Source organism: Macaca thibetana, chromosome 20 (assembly GCF_024542745.1).
Source record: "Macaca thibetana thibetana isolate TM-01 chromosome 20, ASM2454274v1, whole genome shotgun sequence".
Classification (NCBI taxonomy): Eukaryota; Metazoa; Chordata; class Mammalia; order Primates; family Cercopithecidae; genus Macaca; species Macaca thibetana.
The window spans coordinates 75,132,686-75,151,408 of NC_065597.1; the positions used below are offsets into that span (position 1 = coordinate 75,132,686).

The window sequence follows — 18,723 nt, forward strand, 5'->3', positions numbered from 1 at the left end:
GGTGTTCCCTTGGTCAGCTCTGGTGCCAAACCTGGCTGGCCCTCAGGGTAGGCAGTCAGCCCAGTGCCCAGCAGAGGGGGCGACCGCTGCCAGACATGACCCATGACATGGCCGTCACAGAGCAGTGGCTGAGTGTCAAGACCCTCACCTGGTGGGAGCCCTAGGAGGGGTGGTGGTCCAGTGGGCAGCTTGCGGGGAGTGGGAGGTACAGGTTGGGGGTGTTGGTGGACTCAATAGGCAGCTGGAGGGGGAGTGGGGTAAAAGGGTGGGGGGTGAGGTGGGCAGCTATGGGGTATAGGGGACACAGGTGGGAGGGGTGACAGGCCAGGTGGGCAGCTGGTAGGGACAGGGTAAGCAGCTGGAGGGGGAGTGGGGGGGGATACAGATGGGAGGGGTGTTGGGCCAGGTGGGCAGCTGGGGGGAGGCGGGGGACACAGGTAGAGGGTTGGTGGGCTCCGAGTGCCTGAGTCCAGCCTCTGGTTGCCTGGAAGTCCAGGTTGGATGGAAGCCTGTACACTTCGGGCCGGGAATGGGCTGTGGGGCCTGCCAGGTGGGCCCCTGCACTGCAGGCAACGGAGACCGTTCTTAGCAGATGTGGCAGCTGCAGGCTCTACTGGGCCAGGACCCATGAGGGCCCCACCCCGCAGAGACTCCACAGACCCAGAGCTGGAGCTGCTCGCCCCGCCCCGCCCCGCCCCGCCCCTGGAGGCCTACACCCCTGCGCCATCTATGTCAGGGCAAGGCCATGACCCCAGGGTAGGGGGGCCCGGGTTCACCCGCCTACACCAAGGTCCTCTGGGGCCCAGGACTTGCGAGCTCGTCCCAGGGCCGTCGTCAGGGCCTCGAGCAGGAAACCGGCGTCGACTCCGCAGGGCAGGCCCACGTGAGGCAGCCCAAATCCCTCGGGTAGCGTCCGCATCCCCACCCTGGAGCTTCCCTGGACTCGTGGTGCACGTGGACCCGGGGCGGAGCCTGCGCTCCAAACACGGGGCAGGTTTTATTGCACAGCAGCTGATGGCTTCCCCAGTCGCCAGGGAGTCCGGAGTGGTCCTGGTGCTGCTGAGACGGGCGCTGCCTCCTCCCGCCCACAGCGCGTCATCCCCTCACCAGCCGGCACCTGCAGCCTCCCCTCCTGAAGGGAACCCCGCACCCAGGCCGTGCTGTCTGGCAGGCACTTTTGGCTTCAGTGCCACAGCCCCTCCCAGGCTGCTCACACCCGTGGCCCACAGAGGTGTCTGCACAGCAGGGCTTCCGCCTTCCCTGGGAGGCCCACGATGGGAGACAGGAGATTTGGCCCAAGGGCCTGTTGCTGCAGGGGCACCACTGACGGAGAGGTATGGCTGGGTCAGTGGGCAGGCCCTTGACACTAAGGCTGCTCCCACGCCCACAGCAGCCTGGCAATGCCCACGGCCTGCTGACAGCTCCTTCACAAAGCGACCTCTCCAGGGAACATCAGCAAATAAACCCCATGTGGTTCAGGGAGTCAGGGCCCGGGCCCTCTGGACCTGGGTACGCAGGGTGGGCATGGGGCAGTGCTCTGCACACCTGGGGCTGCTGTGCTCGCCACCGTGGTGACTGCAGCAGGCGGGAAGCGGGTTTTAAGGCAGGCAGTGCCAGTGATGGAGCGCGGCCAGCTGGGCTGGCCACCCCCACATCTGCTCACCCCCAATGACCTCCAAGCCCAAGGTGTGATAGCAGGGCCTGCCGTGTTCGGGAGCATACAGCAGCGTCCACAAAGCACGGGCCGCGCACCAGCTGAGCTGGCACCACCCTGGCAGAGGGCTGGCCGTGGCTGTGCAGTGGTTCTGGGCGAGCCGGCGGCCGGCTCCCTCAGTCCTGCTTGTCCCCTCTCTGCCTCCAGGGGTAGATGAGCTCCCCAAAGAACAGCTTGCGGCACAGGGCACCCCAGGAGTCCTTGGGGTGGCAGCCACAGCTGGGGAGACGGTAGGTGTGCATCACGCGGCTGTAGGGCAGTGGGTTTATCTGGAAGGACAAGGGTGGCGGTCAGCGGGGTGGTCTGAGCTCCAACCCCATCTGCAGAGAGAGGGCGGGGGCGGGCAGTGGTGGGGCAGGGCCAGCACCGTCCCAGACATTCCCTCGCCTGTGGGACAAGCCGGTCCCAGTTCCCAGGGAGGCAGGTGAGCCTGCAGCCAGAAGGGAGCACTGTGGGGAGGCAGGAGCTGCATCTCCCCTCGGGGCTGCCCAACTCTGAGGGGCCGTGCTGCAGGGACACACACCCCACTCCAGGACTCACTCAGTCGGTTCTACTCCACCCAGAACTTGAGCCCTGTGGGACCCAGGGCAGCCCCAGCCAGCCAAGGGCGCCTCTGACACAGGGCAGAATGGGCCCCATCCACAGGACACCAGTGTCCTCAGGCCCTGCGGGTAAGGGGGGGTATTCCCGGGTGGGCCTTGCCCCTCAGCTCCACTGGACCCTCCCTGTGCCTCATCGCAGCCTGGCATGGTGCCATCCAGACACTACACCCAGCTGACCCCACTGTTCCAGAACAGGGGCAGCAGCATAGGACGTCCTGGCCACAGGGGGCCTCACCTGCATCAGGAGGCGGAGGGGCCTGCCGGCCTCATGCTGCAGGACACGGAACTTCACACCAGCTGCAAGAATAGCAAGGGGCTTACGAGGGAGGACGTGTGGGGGCCAGCTCCACGCATGGGCAGAGGCTGGAGGTACCTTCCTCTCTGAGGGGCACCCAGGTGCTGCTGGCCGTGGCCACCCACGAGGCTCTCCCTGCCCCTTCCCCACCCCAACTCCTGGATTTCGCTGCCAGGGCAGCATCAAAGCCTCCTGCAGCCAGGCGCAGTGGCTCATGCCTGGAATCCCAGCATTTTAGGAGGCCGGGGAGGGGGATCACGAGGTCAGGAGTTCGGGACCAGGCTGGCCAACATGGTGAAACCCCATCTGTACTAAAAATACAAAAATTAGTCAGGTGTGATAGCTTGTGCCTGTAATCCCAGCTACTTGGGAGGTTGAGATGGGAGGATCACGAGGTCAGGAGTTTGAGACCAGCCTGGCCAAAATGATGAAACCCCCATCTCTACTAAAATAGAAAAAACTAGCCGGGCGCGGTGGCGGGCGCCTGTAATCCCAGCACTTTGGGAGGCCGAGGCGGGCGGATCACGAGGTCAGGAGATCGAGATCACAGTGAAACCCCGTCTCTACTAAAAAAAAAAAAAAAACTAGCCGGGCGCGCACTTTGGGAGGCCGCTCACGCCTGTCAGGAGATCGAGATCACAGTGAAACCCCGTCTCACTAAAAAAAAAAAAAAAACTTTCACGGGTAATCCCAGCACTTTGGGAGGCCGAGGCGGGCGGATCACGAGGTCAGGAGATCGAGATCACAGTGAAACCCCGTCTCTACTAAAAAAAAAAAAAAAATTAGCCGGGCGCGGTGATGGGCGCCTGTAGTCCCAGCTACTCGGGAGGCTGAGGCAGGAGAATGGCGTGAACCCGGGAGGTGGAGCTTGCAGTGAGCCGAGATCGCGCCACTGCACTCCAGCCTGGGCGACAGAACTAGACTCCGTCTCAAAAAAAAAAAAAAAAAGAAAAAAAAAAGAAAAAATTAGCCGGGTGTGGTGGCGGGCGCCTGTAATCCCAGCTACTTGGGAGGCTGAGGCAGGAGAATCGCTTGAACCCAGGAGGTGGAGGTTGCAGTGAGCCGAGATTACACTATTGCACTCCAGCCTGGACGACAGAACGAGACTCCATCTCAAAAAAAAAAAAAAAAAAAAAAAAAAAAACGCCTCCTGCAGAGCTCCACTGAAAGAAGCCAAGTGTCCGGCAAGCAGGGAAGAGCCCAGTGAGGGACAGGCGCAGGCTGTGCTGTTGAGTGGACAGGGTTTTCCGGCAGAGCGGACAGGGTACTTGCTGGATGATGGCCGCCTTGCTGGCTCTTAGTGCCTCTAAGTTTGCTGGGATTGGGCGACTCAGGACCCACCACACCCCTGGCCTGCAGTTCAGGCTCCCAAGCCCAGAAAATCCCAAGGCAGAAGAACAAAGGCCTGTGGCCTCGGATCGCCCGGTGTCTGAACCTGCGCCGGCAGATGAGTCAGTCTCTCCACCTCCTGGAGGCAGCTGGTCCTGCAGACCTCTGGGACTGGGAGGCCCTGTCCTCCCTGCCCACTTGCTCATGTCTACCACGGCTTCCAGGCCGGAGGCACAGCGGCCTGTGCTGTCCTTGCTTCTGCAGGGCCCACAGGTGTGGTTCCCCTCCACCCGCCCAGGGACAGCTGTCCAGTACGTAGCACTTACCCGCCAGCCTGTAGGGCCGGCAGAGCCGAAGACCCAGTGAGTACAGCGGCAGGGAGTTGATGAGGTCCACGAGCAGATGGATCAGGCCCTGCACAGCGACCACCAGGAGCCGGAGCTGTGGCAGAGGAGCACTTAGGACCGGCCTGGCCAGGCGTGCCTGGGGGCAGAGCAGCCCGACCCCATCCTGGGCCGTGATGAAGGGGGCCCAGAGGCTGCAGGGCCCTGGGGAGAGCAGGGACCACACCCTGAGCAGGGCACAGAGCCTGCCATTGGGCCTTGCCCTGGAGCAAAGCTGGAGGTGGAGCAGTCGGCCCTCCCACCAGGTCAGAGGTGCCTCCCCACAGCCTTACACGCAGAGGGGATCGAGGCTTGGGGATCAGCCAGGTGCTGGAGGTGGTTCTGCTCACCTCCCACTGTCTGCCCCAGTGCAGGCACCAGGGAAGGCGTCCTGTGTGCCCACCTGCCGTGGGTCCTCCCACCAAGCCCCCAGCTGTGTGTTCCAGGCCAGTGAGGGGTCTTCCCGACCAGGCTAGGTCCCTGCCTGCTCCAGGGCCCAGCACACACTGCCCAGAGGGTCCTGAAAGGCCACCCACGTGGCCTGCAGCAGGAGACAGCCCGCCCCACAGCTGACAGCTCCCAGGCAGTGCTGGCAGGAACCACACAGAGCACTGCAGCCAGGCCCAGTGGCCACAGCCAGTGCCCAGGCCTGGGGGTGCTCAGCTCACCAGGGTGAACACCAGGTAGTACAGGGCTGTGGTTGGCAGGAGGAAGAGCAGGATGGTGAAGAGCAGAGTCCCGATGAACAGCTGTGGGGAGGGGCCGGCACGCTGGACATCAGCAGGACCCCGCGCCCAGGGAAGGCCCAGCGCGGCGCCCTCCCCCATCCCGGAGCTGCCGTCGGGACTCTGCGGCTTCCTGAGGGAACTCAGGACAGCCTGCTCAGAAGCAGTCCCAGTAGCAGGAGGGCTGTGTCCACCCACCCCATGGACTGGGGGACTCGCAGGGGAGACAGGTGGGGGCCAGACCAACCAAGAGGGTGTGTGGCCACAGTCACCAAGAACACACTCTGGATGGCAGCATCCAGGGGCTGTCAGGCGTGAGCAGCAGATGGGACAGCCAGAGCCAGCCTCTTAAGTCTGGGCACCACTAGGGCCTGTACCTGGGTCACCCCAGTCTCTGACCCAGGGCACCTCTAGGCCCTGTGCCAGCATCACCTTCAGGGCTGTGTGTCTGTCTTTTCTTTGTGGCCCAGGGAAGCTCTGCACCGCTTCAGAGCCCCACGTACAGCCCACACCGCAGACTCGGCACCTATTCCCAGGGCCTGTGCGGGCCTGAGCTGCAGGACGGAGCAGGCTGCCCCCTTGTGGTGCCCAAGTAGCCGCGCTGGCCCGGTGGACGCAGGCGGGGGGCAGTCAACCCTCCAGCCAGGAACCCTGCCTCATACCTGGTCCAGGTCATAGGAACAGGAGTCCACGCGCTGGCGCAGAACGTTCCACTTCTTCCCCCGGAACAGACGCCAGAGCGAGGATAGACCGTGGATCTTCAGGCAGTACAGCCTACAGGACGCAGTGCTGTCAGGCCCGGCCCGCCCCCAGCCCCACTCACCCCGCCCCTGCCCCCGCCCCGGCCCCCCTCACTCGCCCGCCCCGCCCTTCTCCAACGCCCAGCTGGAGCCTCTGCACCTCCCGGGGGCGGTGGGGAAGGGAAGCCCTCGCCCACCTGGCGCCATAGACGTAGAAGCAGTAGATGTGGAAGGTGAGGAGGGCGATGATATCCGAGAGCAGGGACAGGGCCACCGTGAGGCCCAGGCAGGCCGAGAGGCCCACGTGCCACAGGATGTGCTCGACGAAGGGGGACATGAGGTGGATGTAGCCTGGCAGGGTGGGGTTGGCCCTCAGGAGGTGCTCAGACCCCAGCCCTCGGCCCAGCACAAGCCTCACACACACAGGACGCAGGAAGCAGAGTTGGGGGTGCAGGGGGCGGGGTGTGGCTGGGTCCCTACCCTCTTCAGCAAGCTCCAGGGTCCCTGGGGCCCCCGCCTTCCCTGCACTCACTGATCCACAGGTGGATGTGGTAGAGGAAGAAGCGGCCCAGCACCTGGTCCAGTGCACGGTTCATCTTGAGCCCGGCGGGAGCGCCCATCAGCCACTGCAGCAGGTGCTGCAGCTCCTCGGCCACGTGCTGCAGGGACACGGGCCACGCTGGGGCAGGGGCTGCCAGGCTCAGCACCTGCATCTCCCCAGGCTCTTTCGTGACGGGCCCCCACCCTGGTCAGCCTTCCCTCCGCCAGGGGCCGCTGCATCCTAGCGTGGACAGCACACGGGCTCCCCTTCACAGATGGCTCCGGGACTGGGGTCTGAGGAGGCTGGTCCGGCCTGGGTGACATGGCCGGGCACGCGGCCCCCTGCCTGCACCCACCTCCACCATCTTCCTCCCTCTCACTACCTGGGCCACGGGACCCACCAGAGCCCTCAGCCCCAAACACGTGGACACGCCGAGGCCTGGCAGACCCTGACTCAGCTCCAGCCTTGCAGGGGGCGCCCACAGCAGACACAGTCCCTTCCAGAGACCCCATCACGGAGGCTCGGGCTGCCCGGGATGGCCACAGGTAAGCGACACAGTGCAAAGTCCATTAGGGTCACAGCAACAAGGCAGGAGGGCAGGTCCCCAGAGGGAGGATGACGTCAAGTTGAGGGCACAGGCACCCCCAAGAGCAAACAGGGAAGGAGGGTCTTGGCCGCCCAGGAAGAAACCCAGCATCCAGAGGCTGTGCTGGCCCCCAGGGGCAGACCCCAAGGGAGCCTAAGCCTCCCTACCAAGGAGACAGTGACACCTCGGCCCCCACTTGGCCACTGCACAGGCCCCTTCCAAGCCTGGGCCAAGGCCTCAGCCGCAGCAGGACTGGCAAGAAGGAGAAAAGGGGGGCTGGGCGCGGTGGCTCACGCCTGTAATCCCAGCACTTTGGGAGGCCGAGGCGGGTGGATCACGAGGTCAGGAGATCGAGACCATCCTGGCTAACACGGTGAAATCCCGTCTCTACTAAAAATACAAAAAATTAGCTGGGCGAGGTGGCGGGCGCCTGTAGTCCCAGCTACTCGGGAGGCTGAGGCAGGAGAATGGCGGGAACCCGGGAGGCGGAGCTTGCAGTGAGCCGAGATCGCACCACTGCACTCCAGCCTGGGCGGCAGAGCGAGACTCTGTCTCAAAAAAAAAAAAAAAAAAAAAGAAAAGAACGTCCTTTATAAATAAAACTTATTTAATATTTAAAGGATAAGAGCTTGGCAGCAGGAAGAGACTTTCATTTTTAAATTAATTATTTATATTTCTGAGCACTTTTGCAAAAGAGAGGTCTAGGACAAGGAAGGCCAGAGGCGGGTGCGGACGACCACAGGCAAAGTCGCCAAGCCCCTTCCCAAGCCCTGCCCCTCCTTCCTTCTGGGTTGGGCCTCCCTGCACCTCCGCAGCCCATGGCAGACAGACGTGCCTACTGCTGCCCCCAGAGGCCTGGCCTGGCCACAAGCAGGCCCAGTGCACACCTGCAGCCCACACAAGACCCACCCAGCCAGGCCTCAAGGAGGCCTCCACAGAGGCCCAAGGGTGGGCCCAAGAGCCAGGGACCGCCCCTGTCAGGAAGACAAGCTCCTAGTGGAAGAGACGGGGCTTTGGCGCTGAGGGAGGAAGACAGAGAAGCTGAAGGCCCAGAGGCAGCATGGAAATACATTAGGTCTGCAGAGATGGGGGCTGCACCCAGCTGGAAATGGGCACAGACCAGGCAGGGAAGGTGGGAGATGGGAGACGAGCTGTGCCCCTGGCTCTCCGCACAGGAGTTACAGAATCAACACGGGGCAGGGCAGGAAGTCCCAGCCGGGCTGCACACGGACAGCCCCGGACAGGGAAGGTTTCATGACCTGGCTCTGCAGAGGGCCCCAGAGAAACAGGAGAGCAGCGCTGACCTCAGGTAGGGGCCACAAGGGAGACACCACGACGCTGGGCCCACAGGGAGAGGTGGGCTCCCCAGAGCCTCAGCCCAGTGGCTCCTGCACACGGCCCCTTCAGAAGGAAAGGGGGGACGTGCCTGCAAGGCCTGCCCTGCCCAGGTCCCAGCGCCCCTGGAGTTCCTGCTCCTGGTCCCGGGGAGGGCCATGTCTCCAGAGCATGGAGAAGGTAGAGCTGGCTTTGGGGTGGGGGTGGCTCTGGTCCGGGAAGGCTCTGCTGCCCCAGGAAGGGTCCCCATGCCCACCCAGGACACCAGGCTCCACCCCAGTCCACTCACGTCAGCCACAGGAACGAGGGCGTCGGCCAGATGCCCAATGCGGCTTCTCCCGTGGAGCCAGGACAGTAGCGTGAGGCCCAGGGCCACGTCCAGCAGCACGGAGGCCACTGTGTTGGCCTTCCTGGAAGGGAGGTCCGGCCCAGCCGGCATGAGGGTGGCCAGCACAGCCTGGGGCCGCAGGAGGAGGCCTGCCTGGCCGGAGGGGTCAGCGTGGTGCGGAGGGGGATGGGGAAGGGACCAGAGGGCACACACCCAACCCTGCAGAGGAGACCAGGGCAGGCCCACACCTCATCAGCTGGGCAGAGTTCTCCGCCTTCCGCGTACTGAAGATGAGTGTGAGGTGCTCCAGCCGGTGCCGGAGCTGTTCACACGTGGAGAGCTTGCTCCCGAGGAAGGACAGGGGCCAGAGCCTGAACACTCTGTGTGGGAGCAGAGAGGAGTGACGTGCCCCTGTCCAGATCCTGCTCCCACTGTTCCCACTGTGCAGGGGACCACAAACACCCAGGCCACACTCCTGAGCTCAGCGGGATAGGGGCAGGTGGGAGGGGCCCTCGGTGGCCCACGTGGTGGTGGGCAGTGCTCACAGCACCCACCTCACAGTGCACACGACTAACACAGAGCCTGGCCTCCTCACAGGTGCTGACCCTGGGTCAGTGACCCTGTGGTCACCACATGCTCCCAGAGCTGTTGCCAAGGCAGCACCTGCGAGCCAACAGCAACTCCCACGGGCCCAGGGCCTCGCCCCGCCAATGGGGCCCAGAAGCCTGGGCAGGGGTCTCCTGGGCTGACTGGGCTTCTCACAAGGAAGAGTACCCCAGGCTTCCAGAGTAGGGACCCCCAGATCTAAGGCAGGGGGCAACTGAGGGTGACCCCCAGCTGCTCCCCACGCGGTGCCTCCGCCAGGCACATGAGGTCTCCTGTGGAAGGGGGCCCTCTGTTCTCAGTCACAGCTCAGGGCCACCCCCATGCCCCCCAGGGCCCTTGGGCTTAGACTGACCCCTGGCCAGCAGCACCTGTGAGTGTGGAGAACAGCAGGGCCTGTAGACCACTCCCCCAGGCACACGGGGCCAGCAAGTGGATGACACCCCCACAGCCCATGAGCACTGCAGTGCCCAGAGGCCTGCTGGGGGCACGGGCTGGGCTCAGGCCAGCGGGCCCGTGCGCCCTCAGGAGTGCCCCCCAGTGGCAGCAGTCGCATCTGTGCTCACCATGTGATTTCTCTTTCAGGGACCTGAGCCACTGAGGTTCACCCTCTATACCTACTGGGAGGGCCCCTGGCAATCCCTGAGGCTGCCCAGAGACCTGGCTCTACCCCAGGGGTGAGGGACACCCTCTGAGAGGCGAGGGTTGGGAGGGCAGGATGGGGCCAAAGCCCGGCTGCAGGAAGTGGGGAGGGGGCCTGGGCCCAGGAAGAGCCCATCTGGGCCTCTGTGCCCACTACAGACAGAGGGACAGGCCAGCACTCACGGGGCGCCCCTCTTTGCCACCTCCCTGTCCCGGGACACCTACCGGCAGGCACCAATGGCTGAGACCAGTGACAGCAGGCTGGCCAGCAGCAGACAGACGGGTCCCGAGGCTCGCCTGGCCAGCTCCACGAGGATGCTGGCCTCCACGCCCTCCGACTGCCAGTGGCTCAGCCGCACGGGGCCCTCATCGAAGCGGTCGCTGCGGAAGAGGACCTCACTGCGTGCCACTGTGTCAAAGACCACAGCCAGGCCCCCCGTGCTGGCAGGGGTGGCTCCAGCCTGGCGGTCGGGCAGGACGGTGGGCGGGTGTAGCTGTGACAGCAGCACCTGGCGCTGGTCATAGAAGATGAGCATGACCTGGTCCTCACCAGGGGCACTGGGGGCAGCGGGCGCTTGCCGGTGGGTGACCTCGCAGCTCCAGAACGTGCCGCCTCTCTCCCGGCACAGCTGCAGCCAGGGCTCATGGGGGAAGACGGCACCCAGGCCCTCCAGGAAGCGGCCCAGGCTCTCCTCGGGCTCCTGCCGGCAGTGGCACCAGGTACCCAGCACGGCCACGCCCACCTGGCTGGCCTGCCGCACTTGAGCCAGGAGCTGCTTGACCTGGATGGGGATGAAGGGAAAGTGCAGGACCGCCAGGACCACGGCGCTGCTGTGCTCCGGAACCCACCTTCCCACCAGCAGGCCGCTGTCCACCGAGACGCAGCACGTGGGGAAGAAGGCCTTGAGCACCATGCTGGGAGGCTGGAAGAGAAGATGAGAGGCTCGGCTCAGAGCTGCTGCTGCCCCCCACCGTGGGCTGCGGGATGTGGCACAGACGGGCTGACAGGTGCAGCCACAGGGCCACAGGTCGGGGCACCTCAGCTTCGAGTTCGGTGGTGGAGGCCATAGGGCCCCTTGGCTGCCACCTCACATGGGCCATGCTGCTCCAAGGGGCAGCCGGAGCGCTGTCCCCACCTCCACCCCAGGCCCTCACCCCAACCCGCACGAGGCAGCCACGCACATGCAGCCACCAGGCCTGCCCTACTATTTCCAGACGTGCCGGCGCAGGGCACAGTCTCCTCAGCACCACCTGACGGGGTGTGGGGCCGAACCGAACTCCAGGCTTCTTATTTTTGTTTTTAAGAAACCTGATCAGGCCGGGCGCGGTGGCTCAAGCCTGTAATCCCAGCACTTTGGGAGGCCGAGACGGGCGGATCACGAGGTCAGGAGATCGAGACCATCCTGGCTAACACAATGAAACCCCGTCTCCACTAAAAATACAAAAAAATTAGCCGGGCGTGGTGGCGGCGCCTGTAGTCCCAGCTACTCGGGAGGCTGAGGCAGGAGAATGGCGGGAACCCGGGAGGCGGAGCTTGCAGTGAGCCGAGATCGTGCCACTGCACTCCAGCCTGGGCGACAGAGCGAGACTCCGCCTCAAAAAAAAAAAAAAAAAAAAAAGGAAACCTGATCAGAGAGATGTTCTTAAAGGTGTAGCACATGGAGAGCTATACAATCTCATTAGCAAGGTCACGCCAATTGAAACCGTGACAAACCATGATTCACATATTAAGCAAGAATAAAGATGAAAATTTAAAACGAAGTGCTGCTGGGTTGCCGAAACTACCCTCGTGCACACGGTGGGCGACCCCCCAGGTCCCTGCCTCTCACAAGCCCCTCCCTGGGGGCAGGAAGGACCTGCCTCATTGCTCAGGGAGCAGGCTCAGGGCACACGGGGCTTTGGCCTCCACTCTGACCCCCGCCCACGGTGGCACCCGGGCAGTGCCTGCCTCTCCCGGACATCCCCACAGCCACCCCAGGGCATATTTCTCTCCAGAATGTATTTCTCCAACCTTGTGGGTGCCTAGAAACGGGGAGAGAGAGGCTCACAGGTACTGGAGAGGTGGAGGAACCGCGTCCTGCACTCTCAGGCTGAGGGACGCCAGCCTTCCAAGGTGGCCTCTGAGTAGGAAGCCACCCAAGCCCCTGCAGTTCCCAGGCCCTGGGCCTCTCCTCCCCCTTTCTCACAGGTCCCTGCCGAGCCACACAGCCAGCTGGGGCTTCCTCCTCCTCCACTGCTGCCCTCCCCGGCAGGGTCCCACAGGGCAGGAGGACCCCCTAGCGGTGGAAGCACTGCTGGCCGGCTGGCTGGGCCGCTCGCCTTCCTCAGACACAGAAAGCCCCATCTCGCCTGCACAAAGAGTGGAGCAGCCACCCTGAGCAGATACCCCCCAGGATGGAGCCCACACTCGAGGGAAGGACATAGCTTGGCCTGAGCCTAGGTCTGGAGGTCCCAGTGCCCACCACACCCTTAGGGACAAGGGAACAGAGCAGGACGCCTGCAGGTTCCAGAGCCCGCCACGCCCTTAGGGAGGAGGGAACACAGTGGGACGCACACCTCGGGGTGGTGTGACCTGGAAGTCCTCCCCCGAAACTTGGAGGGGCTCTGGAAGAGGCCTCACACAGAAATGCCTGGGGCTTAAGAAGTCCCTGGTGCAGCTGCTCTCCTCCCATGCAGGCAGCCCGCACCGGGGCTGGAGGGTCCCACCACTCAAGGCCATGGGTTCTAACTGGAAAGAGCCCTTCTGGGTCGGGCGTAGAACTCCACAAATGCCCATTTCCTCAGTGGCCAGAGAGGGCAGGCGGCGGGTGGACGCCTGGAGGCCAGCTGAGGTGGGGCACCAAGGACACCGTGACAGGGCCAGAGCAATTCTGACTGTGAGGGGCCCAGTGCATCTGGCTGTGTGACCACCATAGGCGGACCACCCAGCTCAGCCCAGGGACTCATCACGCCCTGCTGGGGAAGAGCTTTCACAGGGACTAAGGAAAACCGCCCACAGAGATTGTCGGAAAAGAAACACAATTGGTCTAACAGTAAACAGACGTTCTGGGGGGAGCTGGTTCTGCAGTGGGCTCACTTTGGGTAAATTCACCGAGCTGTGTGCTCAGGATCTGTGGGCTTTCTTTGTGTGTATTCCTTGTGCTTCATCTACAAAGTTTACCTAAAAAAAAAAAAAAAAAAAAAGGCAGCGCCTTGTGTCTACTGAAGGAGATGGGAGGGCAGAAGCTGTTCTTATCTGTCGGGTAGTGAGACAGAACTCAACGTGCCGTGGGGCAAACACCCGTCACACTCCCACCTCAGCCTCCGGGACGGTCGGCGGCACAAAGAAGCCTGCACTAGAGGCTGCTGCGATCACACAGCCAGAGGAAGATGAAAGAGAAGCGATCGATAGCAGAGGAGGTGCGGGACGGGAGAAAGCGGCAGAAACACCGGCAACGTGAGCATCTTTAAAGACTGAGGGGAAAAATCTCACACACACACACACACACACACACACACACGCGCGCCAGGCTGAGGGGAAAAATCACACACACACACACACACACACACACACGCCAGGCTAGCCACAAGAGCTTCCTCTGCTAAGAACGAGCCCGAGTGCTCTTGTGAGGCCATTCCCAGACCAGGCAGATAGGGAGGTCGACCACATAAAGCAGTAAGACTTCCCCCTTGTCCCGTGAATGAGGGCTGAGTGGGACCCCTGCCAGTGAGGACGGGCCAGGGCCATATCTGGCTGAGCCACCCCTCCCTGCCACCGCTCCACAAGAGCTCCGGAGAATTTGCGTTTCCCAGCGCCTTGTTTGAAAAATAAACACGAACCGGGCGCGGTGGCTCAAGCCTGTAATCCCAGCACTTTGGGAGGCCGAGGTGGGCGGATCACTTGAGGTCAGGAGCTCAAGACCAGCCTAGACTGGGGGTGAAACCCCGTCTCCACTAAAAACACAAAAATTAGCCGGGCGTGGTGGCGGGCGCCTGTAGTCTCAGCTACTCGGGAGGCTGAGGCAGGAGAATCGCTTGAACCCGGGAGGCGGAGGTTGCAGTGAGCCGAGATCATGCCATTGCACTGCAGCCTGGGTGACAGGGCGAGACTCCCTCTCAAAATAAATACGTAAATAATGAAAAATAAACACGAGTTCAGCCTGGGCAACATGGTGAGACCCCGTCTCAAAAAAAAAAAAAAATCAAAAAACAAAAAAAACCTTGCCCTTCCTCAAGCAGGCTTTCCCCTCTCATTTGGGAAGAGCCTCTGATTCCGTTTTTTGCCCTTTCCTGCAACCCGGGACAACTGCGAAGGGCCCACAGCCAGGCCCGGGCCACCGACCGCCCTTGCACAGAGTCCACAGGGGCCCAGGTGGGCGCGGGTCGGAGGGCGCGGGCCCAGGGGCGGCCCCACTTCCCGGAGGAAGAACCAGCGGCGCCGCGGGCGGGAGTGCGGGGCCCCCAGCCCGGGCCCGGAGACGCAGCGGCGCTGCCCGAGATCCCGCCGCGCGCCGCCCACCCCCCTGCTCACCGGGTGCTCCCGGGGCCGCGCGCTCGGGCGGCAGGGTCCGGATGGGGTTGGGAGCCCGGTTGGGCGGGCCCGGGCAGACGACGGCGTTCGGTGCCTCCAGCCCAGCCGCGGGACCCGAGCCCCACTTCCGCCGGCTCCGCGCGTTGCCGCGCGACGGTCCGGCCCCCAAAGGCGCCCGGGCTGCCCGCCTGCCCGCCCGGCCCGAGCGTTCCGCGGCGCAGCGTGCCCGCCCAGCCCCCAGGCCCAGACCTCCCGAGCCAGCCTCCGGGCTGCCAGCCCTCCGTCAGCTCGGTTTCCTCGCCTGAGAAACCGACTGGACCTGGCCTTCGTGGAACCCGGACCCCGCCTTGCTCCCAGCCTCGCCAGGTGAACAGGTCCTCAGGCCCTGCGGGATTCCAGGAGGGCCCCGGCCCCAGCCCGGTCCCGCCCCCCTCACCCTGCTGTCTGCAGAGGGGCCGCCCCCAGATCCCCAAGGCCAGTGGTGCCGGGAAGTTTGAACCCTGGTAGGACCAGCCCAGAGGCTGCCGCCAGCGATCGTCAGGAGGGAACACACAGGCGTCCAGCGCCTCCCGATCCCGGGAACAAGACCCCAGCCCAGACCTCAGCAGCAACTATGTTTATTGAGCACCCAACTATATCGCCCAGTTAATCCCCCACCCACAGGACCCAGACATATGAGGGACCTTTCATGGGTGGTGTCCTGTGATACAGGGGAGCCCCACCTCCCCACCCCACAGGGGTAGGGCCAGACACCATCCCCTCCCAGCTCCCTCCCCCATACAGGCCCTTCCCTGGACCCAGACCCACGGGGTAACCCAGACGCCTCTCCTTTCATGCCTCATTGCCCCACTTGTAAAATGGGAGGAGAGGGTTAGACCCCTGTTTTTTCTCAGTTTTCTAAAGCAGCAGGAGTCTCTCCTTGTAGGAAGGCTCCCCCAGGCCCTCCCAGCACAGCTGCACCATAAGCACAGAGCTGTTTGTCCCTATTTGCAGAATGAAGGCCCAGACAGCTTTCATTCATGGGGACGTGGAAGAAAAGGCATCTGGGGTTCAGCCAGCCATTGGCCTCCAGACACTCCAGGGTTACCTTCCCCTTACCTCTGCCAGGCCCAGAGAAGCTACTGGAGACTCAGGACTCTAGGTCGCTCTGAGGTTGGGGACACTTCGGGTCTACACCCCTGCCCCAGGCCACCCCACCCAGCCCAGCCCAGCCACACCCTCCCTGCCTGTCTGCCTCTGATTGGGAGGCCTGGGCGTGGGCACCTGGCAGGAGAGCCTGCCTAGCTGTGTGCCAGCAGCTGGCCCAGGATCTCAGGGCTTCAGCTGCCAGCCCCAAAGTCCAGGCATAGGGTCTGAGTGGGCGTGGGGGGCATGAATGCAGGGCCCAGGGCACTGAATGGGGACAGCAGAGAGCGGCCCCGGCAGGGGAGGCTGCAGGCCTGGCAGGGGCAGCCTGGGAGGCACTGACTCTGGGCTGCCCCTGAGATCCGGAGCCTCACCAGCAGGAGAACTCGAGCCCAGCCCAGGGCCCAGCCCAGGGGGTGCTGGCATCAGGCAGGCAATGCCCATAGTCTGGAGGCTCCACCTACCCCGAGGACTCCTCCCACGGTGATCCAAGGGCCTTGGAGCTGGCCTCAGGCACAGGAGGCCTGCTCCAACCCAGCCTCAGGTCAGGCCAGCTCCTTGAGGCCCTGGTACACCTTGATGGAGTTGTCCTTGGCATCAGCCACCAGGAGCTGGCCCTGGGGTGCACAGGCCACTCCCAAGGGTTGCCCAAGCCCCTCCGACACCAGGCAGATGGGTGGCCCAGCCCGGGGAAACAGGGTCACTTGGCGCCTCTGCTCGTCTGCTACAATAATGTTGCCCTCTGAGTTGGAGCAGATGCCTGCTGGGCAGCCGAAAGTGTGCCCCGTCCAGCCCCCCAGGGAGCCCAGGGGCTGGTGGGCACTGCCAAACAGCCTCACATCCCCAAACTCCTCACTCACAGCAAGGCCCCCATCAGGCCCCGGGCCCACCCAGCAGGGGCCCTCCAGACCCAGCATGGAGGCTGGGGCCAGGGGCTCCCAAGCAGGGCTCAACGTGAAGCTGTGCACAGCCCCGGGCAAGTAGTCTGTCACCAGGAGGCGGCTGAGGGCATCCACAGCCAGCCCTCGGGGAGACAGGAAGGTGCCCACGGTCACCCAGCGGCCTCCGGGGTCCTGGGCTGTGTGCTGGAGGGCATGGACAGCCCCGTGGATGGGATCGCTGACCACCACAAGCCCTGACGCTGTCACAGCCACATCCTCTGGAACGAAGGCCCCGGTCCCCGGAGTGCAGCAGGGCAGGAGGCAGACGGGGCGTCCCTCCAGATCCAGCACGTGGACACAGGGTGCAGCTCCGGCCGTGAGGAAGAGCAGGCCATCGCGGGAGCAGTGCAGGCCCCGGGGCCCTCCTGCAGCCCCTGCGGGCACCCGGATCCGCCCAAGCAGCCGGGGCTGCCGGGAGCCAGTGGAGTCTCTAGGCAGGTCCAGCGTGAGGTGCAGACAGCCGGAGGCCGGAGTCCAGTCAGTCGTAATCACCGTCTCAGCTTCTCTGCGGCTGGATCACGTTTGGGGCTGCAAGACAGAGAATAAAGCCCCACTGTGTGTGGGAATGGCAGTCACTCCTCCAGTGCCCTCCTATGAGGCTGGGTCCTCCAGGTCCCGAGGGTCTGCCTGACCCCCAAGCCCAGTGGCCACCTAGTGTCTAGGTGCCTGGAACTCGAGTCTGGGAGACACATGACCCATGGAGCTTGCTGTGGGTTTTCCCCTGAGCCCCAGCTGCACTCACGGGCATCAGACAGATAAGCAGCATTTCTCAAATCCATCTGCCTACGGAACCCCTTTCTACCTGGGGGTCACCCACACATAGCCCTTCTACCTGAGCCCCTCGGTGAGGGAGACTTCTGACCCCTTGGGGCGAGGCAGCCTGTCCCGAGGGCCTCCACCTGCCCCACCAAGAGGCCCGGGGAGGGTCTCTTACCTGGGGCCAGTCTCCTGGGCCCTGCTTCGGGGCTGGGTGGCTGCAGCCTCTGTTGTTGGAAACTAGAACGGAGGAAGTGGGAGGAGCCACTGGCAGGGACGCAGCTGGACCGGGTGGAGGAGAGAGAGCGCAGTCTCAGGCCTCGGCCCGGAAGCTTCTATGAAAGAAAAATCAAGTCTCCTGAGGACTCCCCATGCTGCGGCGTTCCTGCCTCTGCACCTCGTTGCAGGCTGTGCCCTCTGCCTGGACACTATTCCCACGTCCCCTGCACGGCCGGATGCCATGCAGCCCACCCCCCTTCAGGGGGTCCCCCACGGTCCCCCCACAACCAGCAAGTTCATTACTCCGAGTGGCAAGGCAGCCCCAGGCCGCCACCTCCAAGCAGGGTCCTTGGGTCTGGACCAGGGTGGGTGACCTGCTGGCTGAGGCACCCTCCACGAGGCCTGTCCTGACAGCGAAGAAGGTCGTGCGTGTCTCCACACCTGGGAGACGGGTGCTGTTGCCCCCAGCAAGGCCATGCTCACCTGTCTGCCCAGTGGGGGTGATAAACTGGGGTGCAGTGGACATGTGGGGTGCAGTGGACATGGGGGGTGCGGTGGACATGGACATGGGGGGTGCGGTGGACATATGGGGTATGGTGGACATGTGGGGTGCGGGGCTGAGGATAGGGAGTCTCCCTCAGAGTCGGGACTTAACACCTCCTGGCTGCCTAGGGCCCCCTGCAGCCCCTCCAAGAAGCCTCTGGGTAGAGGGGCCCAGCTGGGACCTGTCCCCACAGCACTCCGCACCTGGCCAGGCAGCACCCCAGCTCTGGCTGCCCCAAGGCGGTGGGTGCCGATGCTATCTCCCTGGCAAGGCAACACCCCAGCTCTGGCTGCCCTGAGGCAGGGTCGGGGCTGATGCTATCTCCTCAGTAGTTAATGGGGCCCGCTACCAGCCTGCTTGGACTGGCTGCAGCCCGGCTGGCCCAGCCCAGCTCAGGGAACTAGGTGCAAGCAGGAACTGCTTCTCCTCCTGGGGGGTCAGCGTGGGCTCCAGGGCCCATTCCAGGGTGGGCGTGGAGGGTTTAGCCAGCTCCCCCAGGAGAGAAGTGATTTGCTGTGGGGGTCCCGGGCACCCCTCCCTGCCTGCCCATCCCCTGCCCGTGGGAGGGCCAAGCCAGGCCATGCCGGGAGGGAGGCAGTGAGCCGTGAAGGCCGATACCTATCTCGGCTGCAGGGGCTGGCAGGGGCCAGCAGAGCCCATGCTGGGTGAGCAGCCTCTAGCCACACAGCCTCGGGGCCACCGTTTAACCGCTGGAGAGCTGACATTAGCGCTGCCTTGCTGAATTCAGAGGCGAGAGGATGCTCAGGGGTCCGTGCCCACCCCCGACATAGGCCAGATCACCCCA

The 18,723-nt window shown here is 63.9% G+C and overlaps 2 protein-coding genes across 4 annotated transcripts; both read right to left on the reverse strand.

The window, feature by feature from the left end:
- Positions 1-978: 978 nt before the first annotated feature.
- PIGQ (phosphatidylinositol glycan anchor biosynthesis class Q) lies at positions 979-15,958 on the reverse strand. Of its 3 annotated transcripts, XM_050774699.1 has the most exons (12): positions 14,334-14,479; positions 12,900-12,983; positions 10,049-10,746; positions 8,827-8,958; positions 8,540-8,660; positions 6,321-6,447; positions 5,986-6,139; positions 5,711-5,822; positions 4,992-5,072; positions 4,267-4,381; positions 2,552-2,613; positions 979-1,983 (listed from the first exon to the last, which is right to left on the reverse strand). In XM_050774699.1, exons 3-12 carry the CDS (start codon positions 10,735-10,737, stop codon positions 1,831-1,833), a joined length of 1,746 nt encoding a protein of 581 aa, XP_050630656.1. In that variant the 5' UTR covers positions 10,738-10,746; positions 12,900-12,983; positions 14,334-14,479; the 3' UTR covers positions 979-1,830. The 3 variants fall into 3 exon arrangements, with proteins under 3 accessions (XP_050630656.1, XP_050630658.1, XP_050630657.1); XM_050774701.1 differs by lacking the exons at positions 12,900-12,983; positions 14,334-14,479 and adding an exon at positions 15,432-15,958; XM_050774700.1 differs by lacking the exon at positions 12,900-12,983 and having other exon boundaries at positions 14,334-14,482.
- On the reverse strand, positions 14,935-16,949 carry NHLRC4 (NHL repeat containing 4). The gene has a single exon (XM_050774770.1). It carries the CDS (start codon positions 16,373-16,375, stop codon positions 16,004-16,006), a length of 372 nt encoding a protein of 123 aa, XP_050630727.1. The 5' UTR covers positions 16,376-16,949; the 3' UTR covers positions 14,935-16,003.
- Between the last annotated feature and the right edge of the window lie 1,774 nt (positions 16,950-18,723).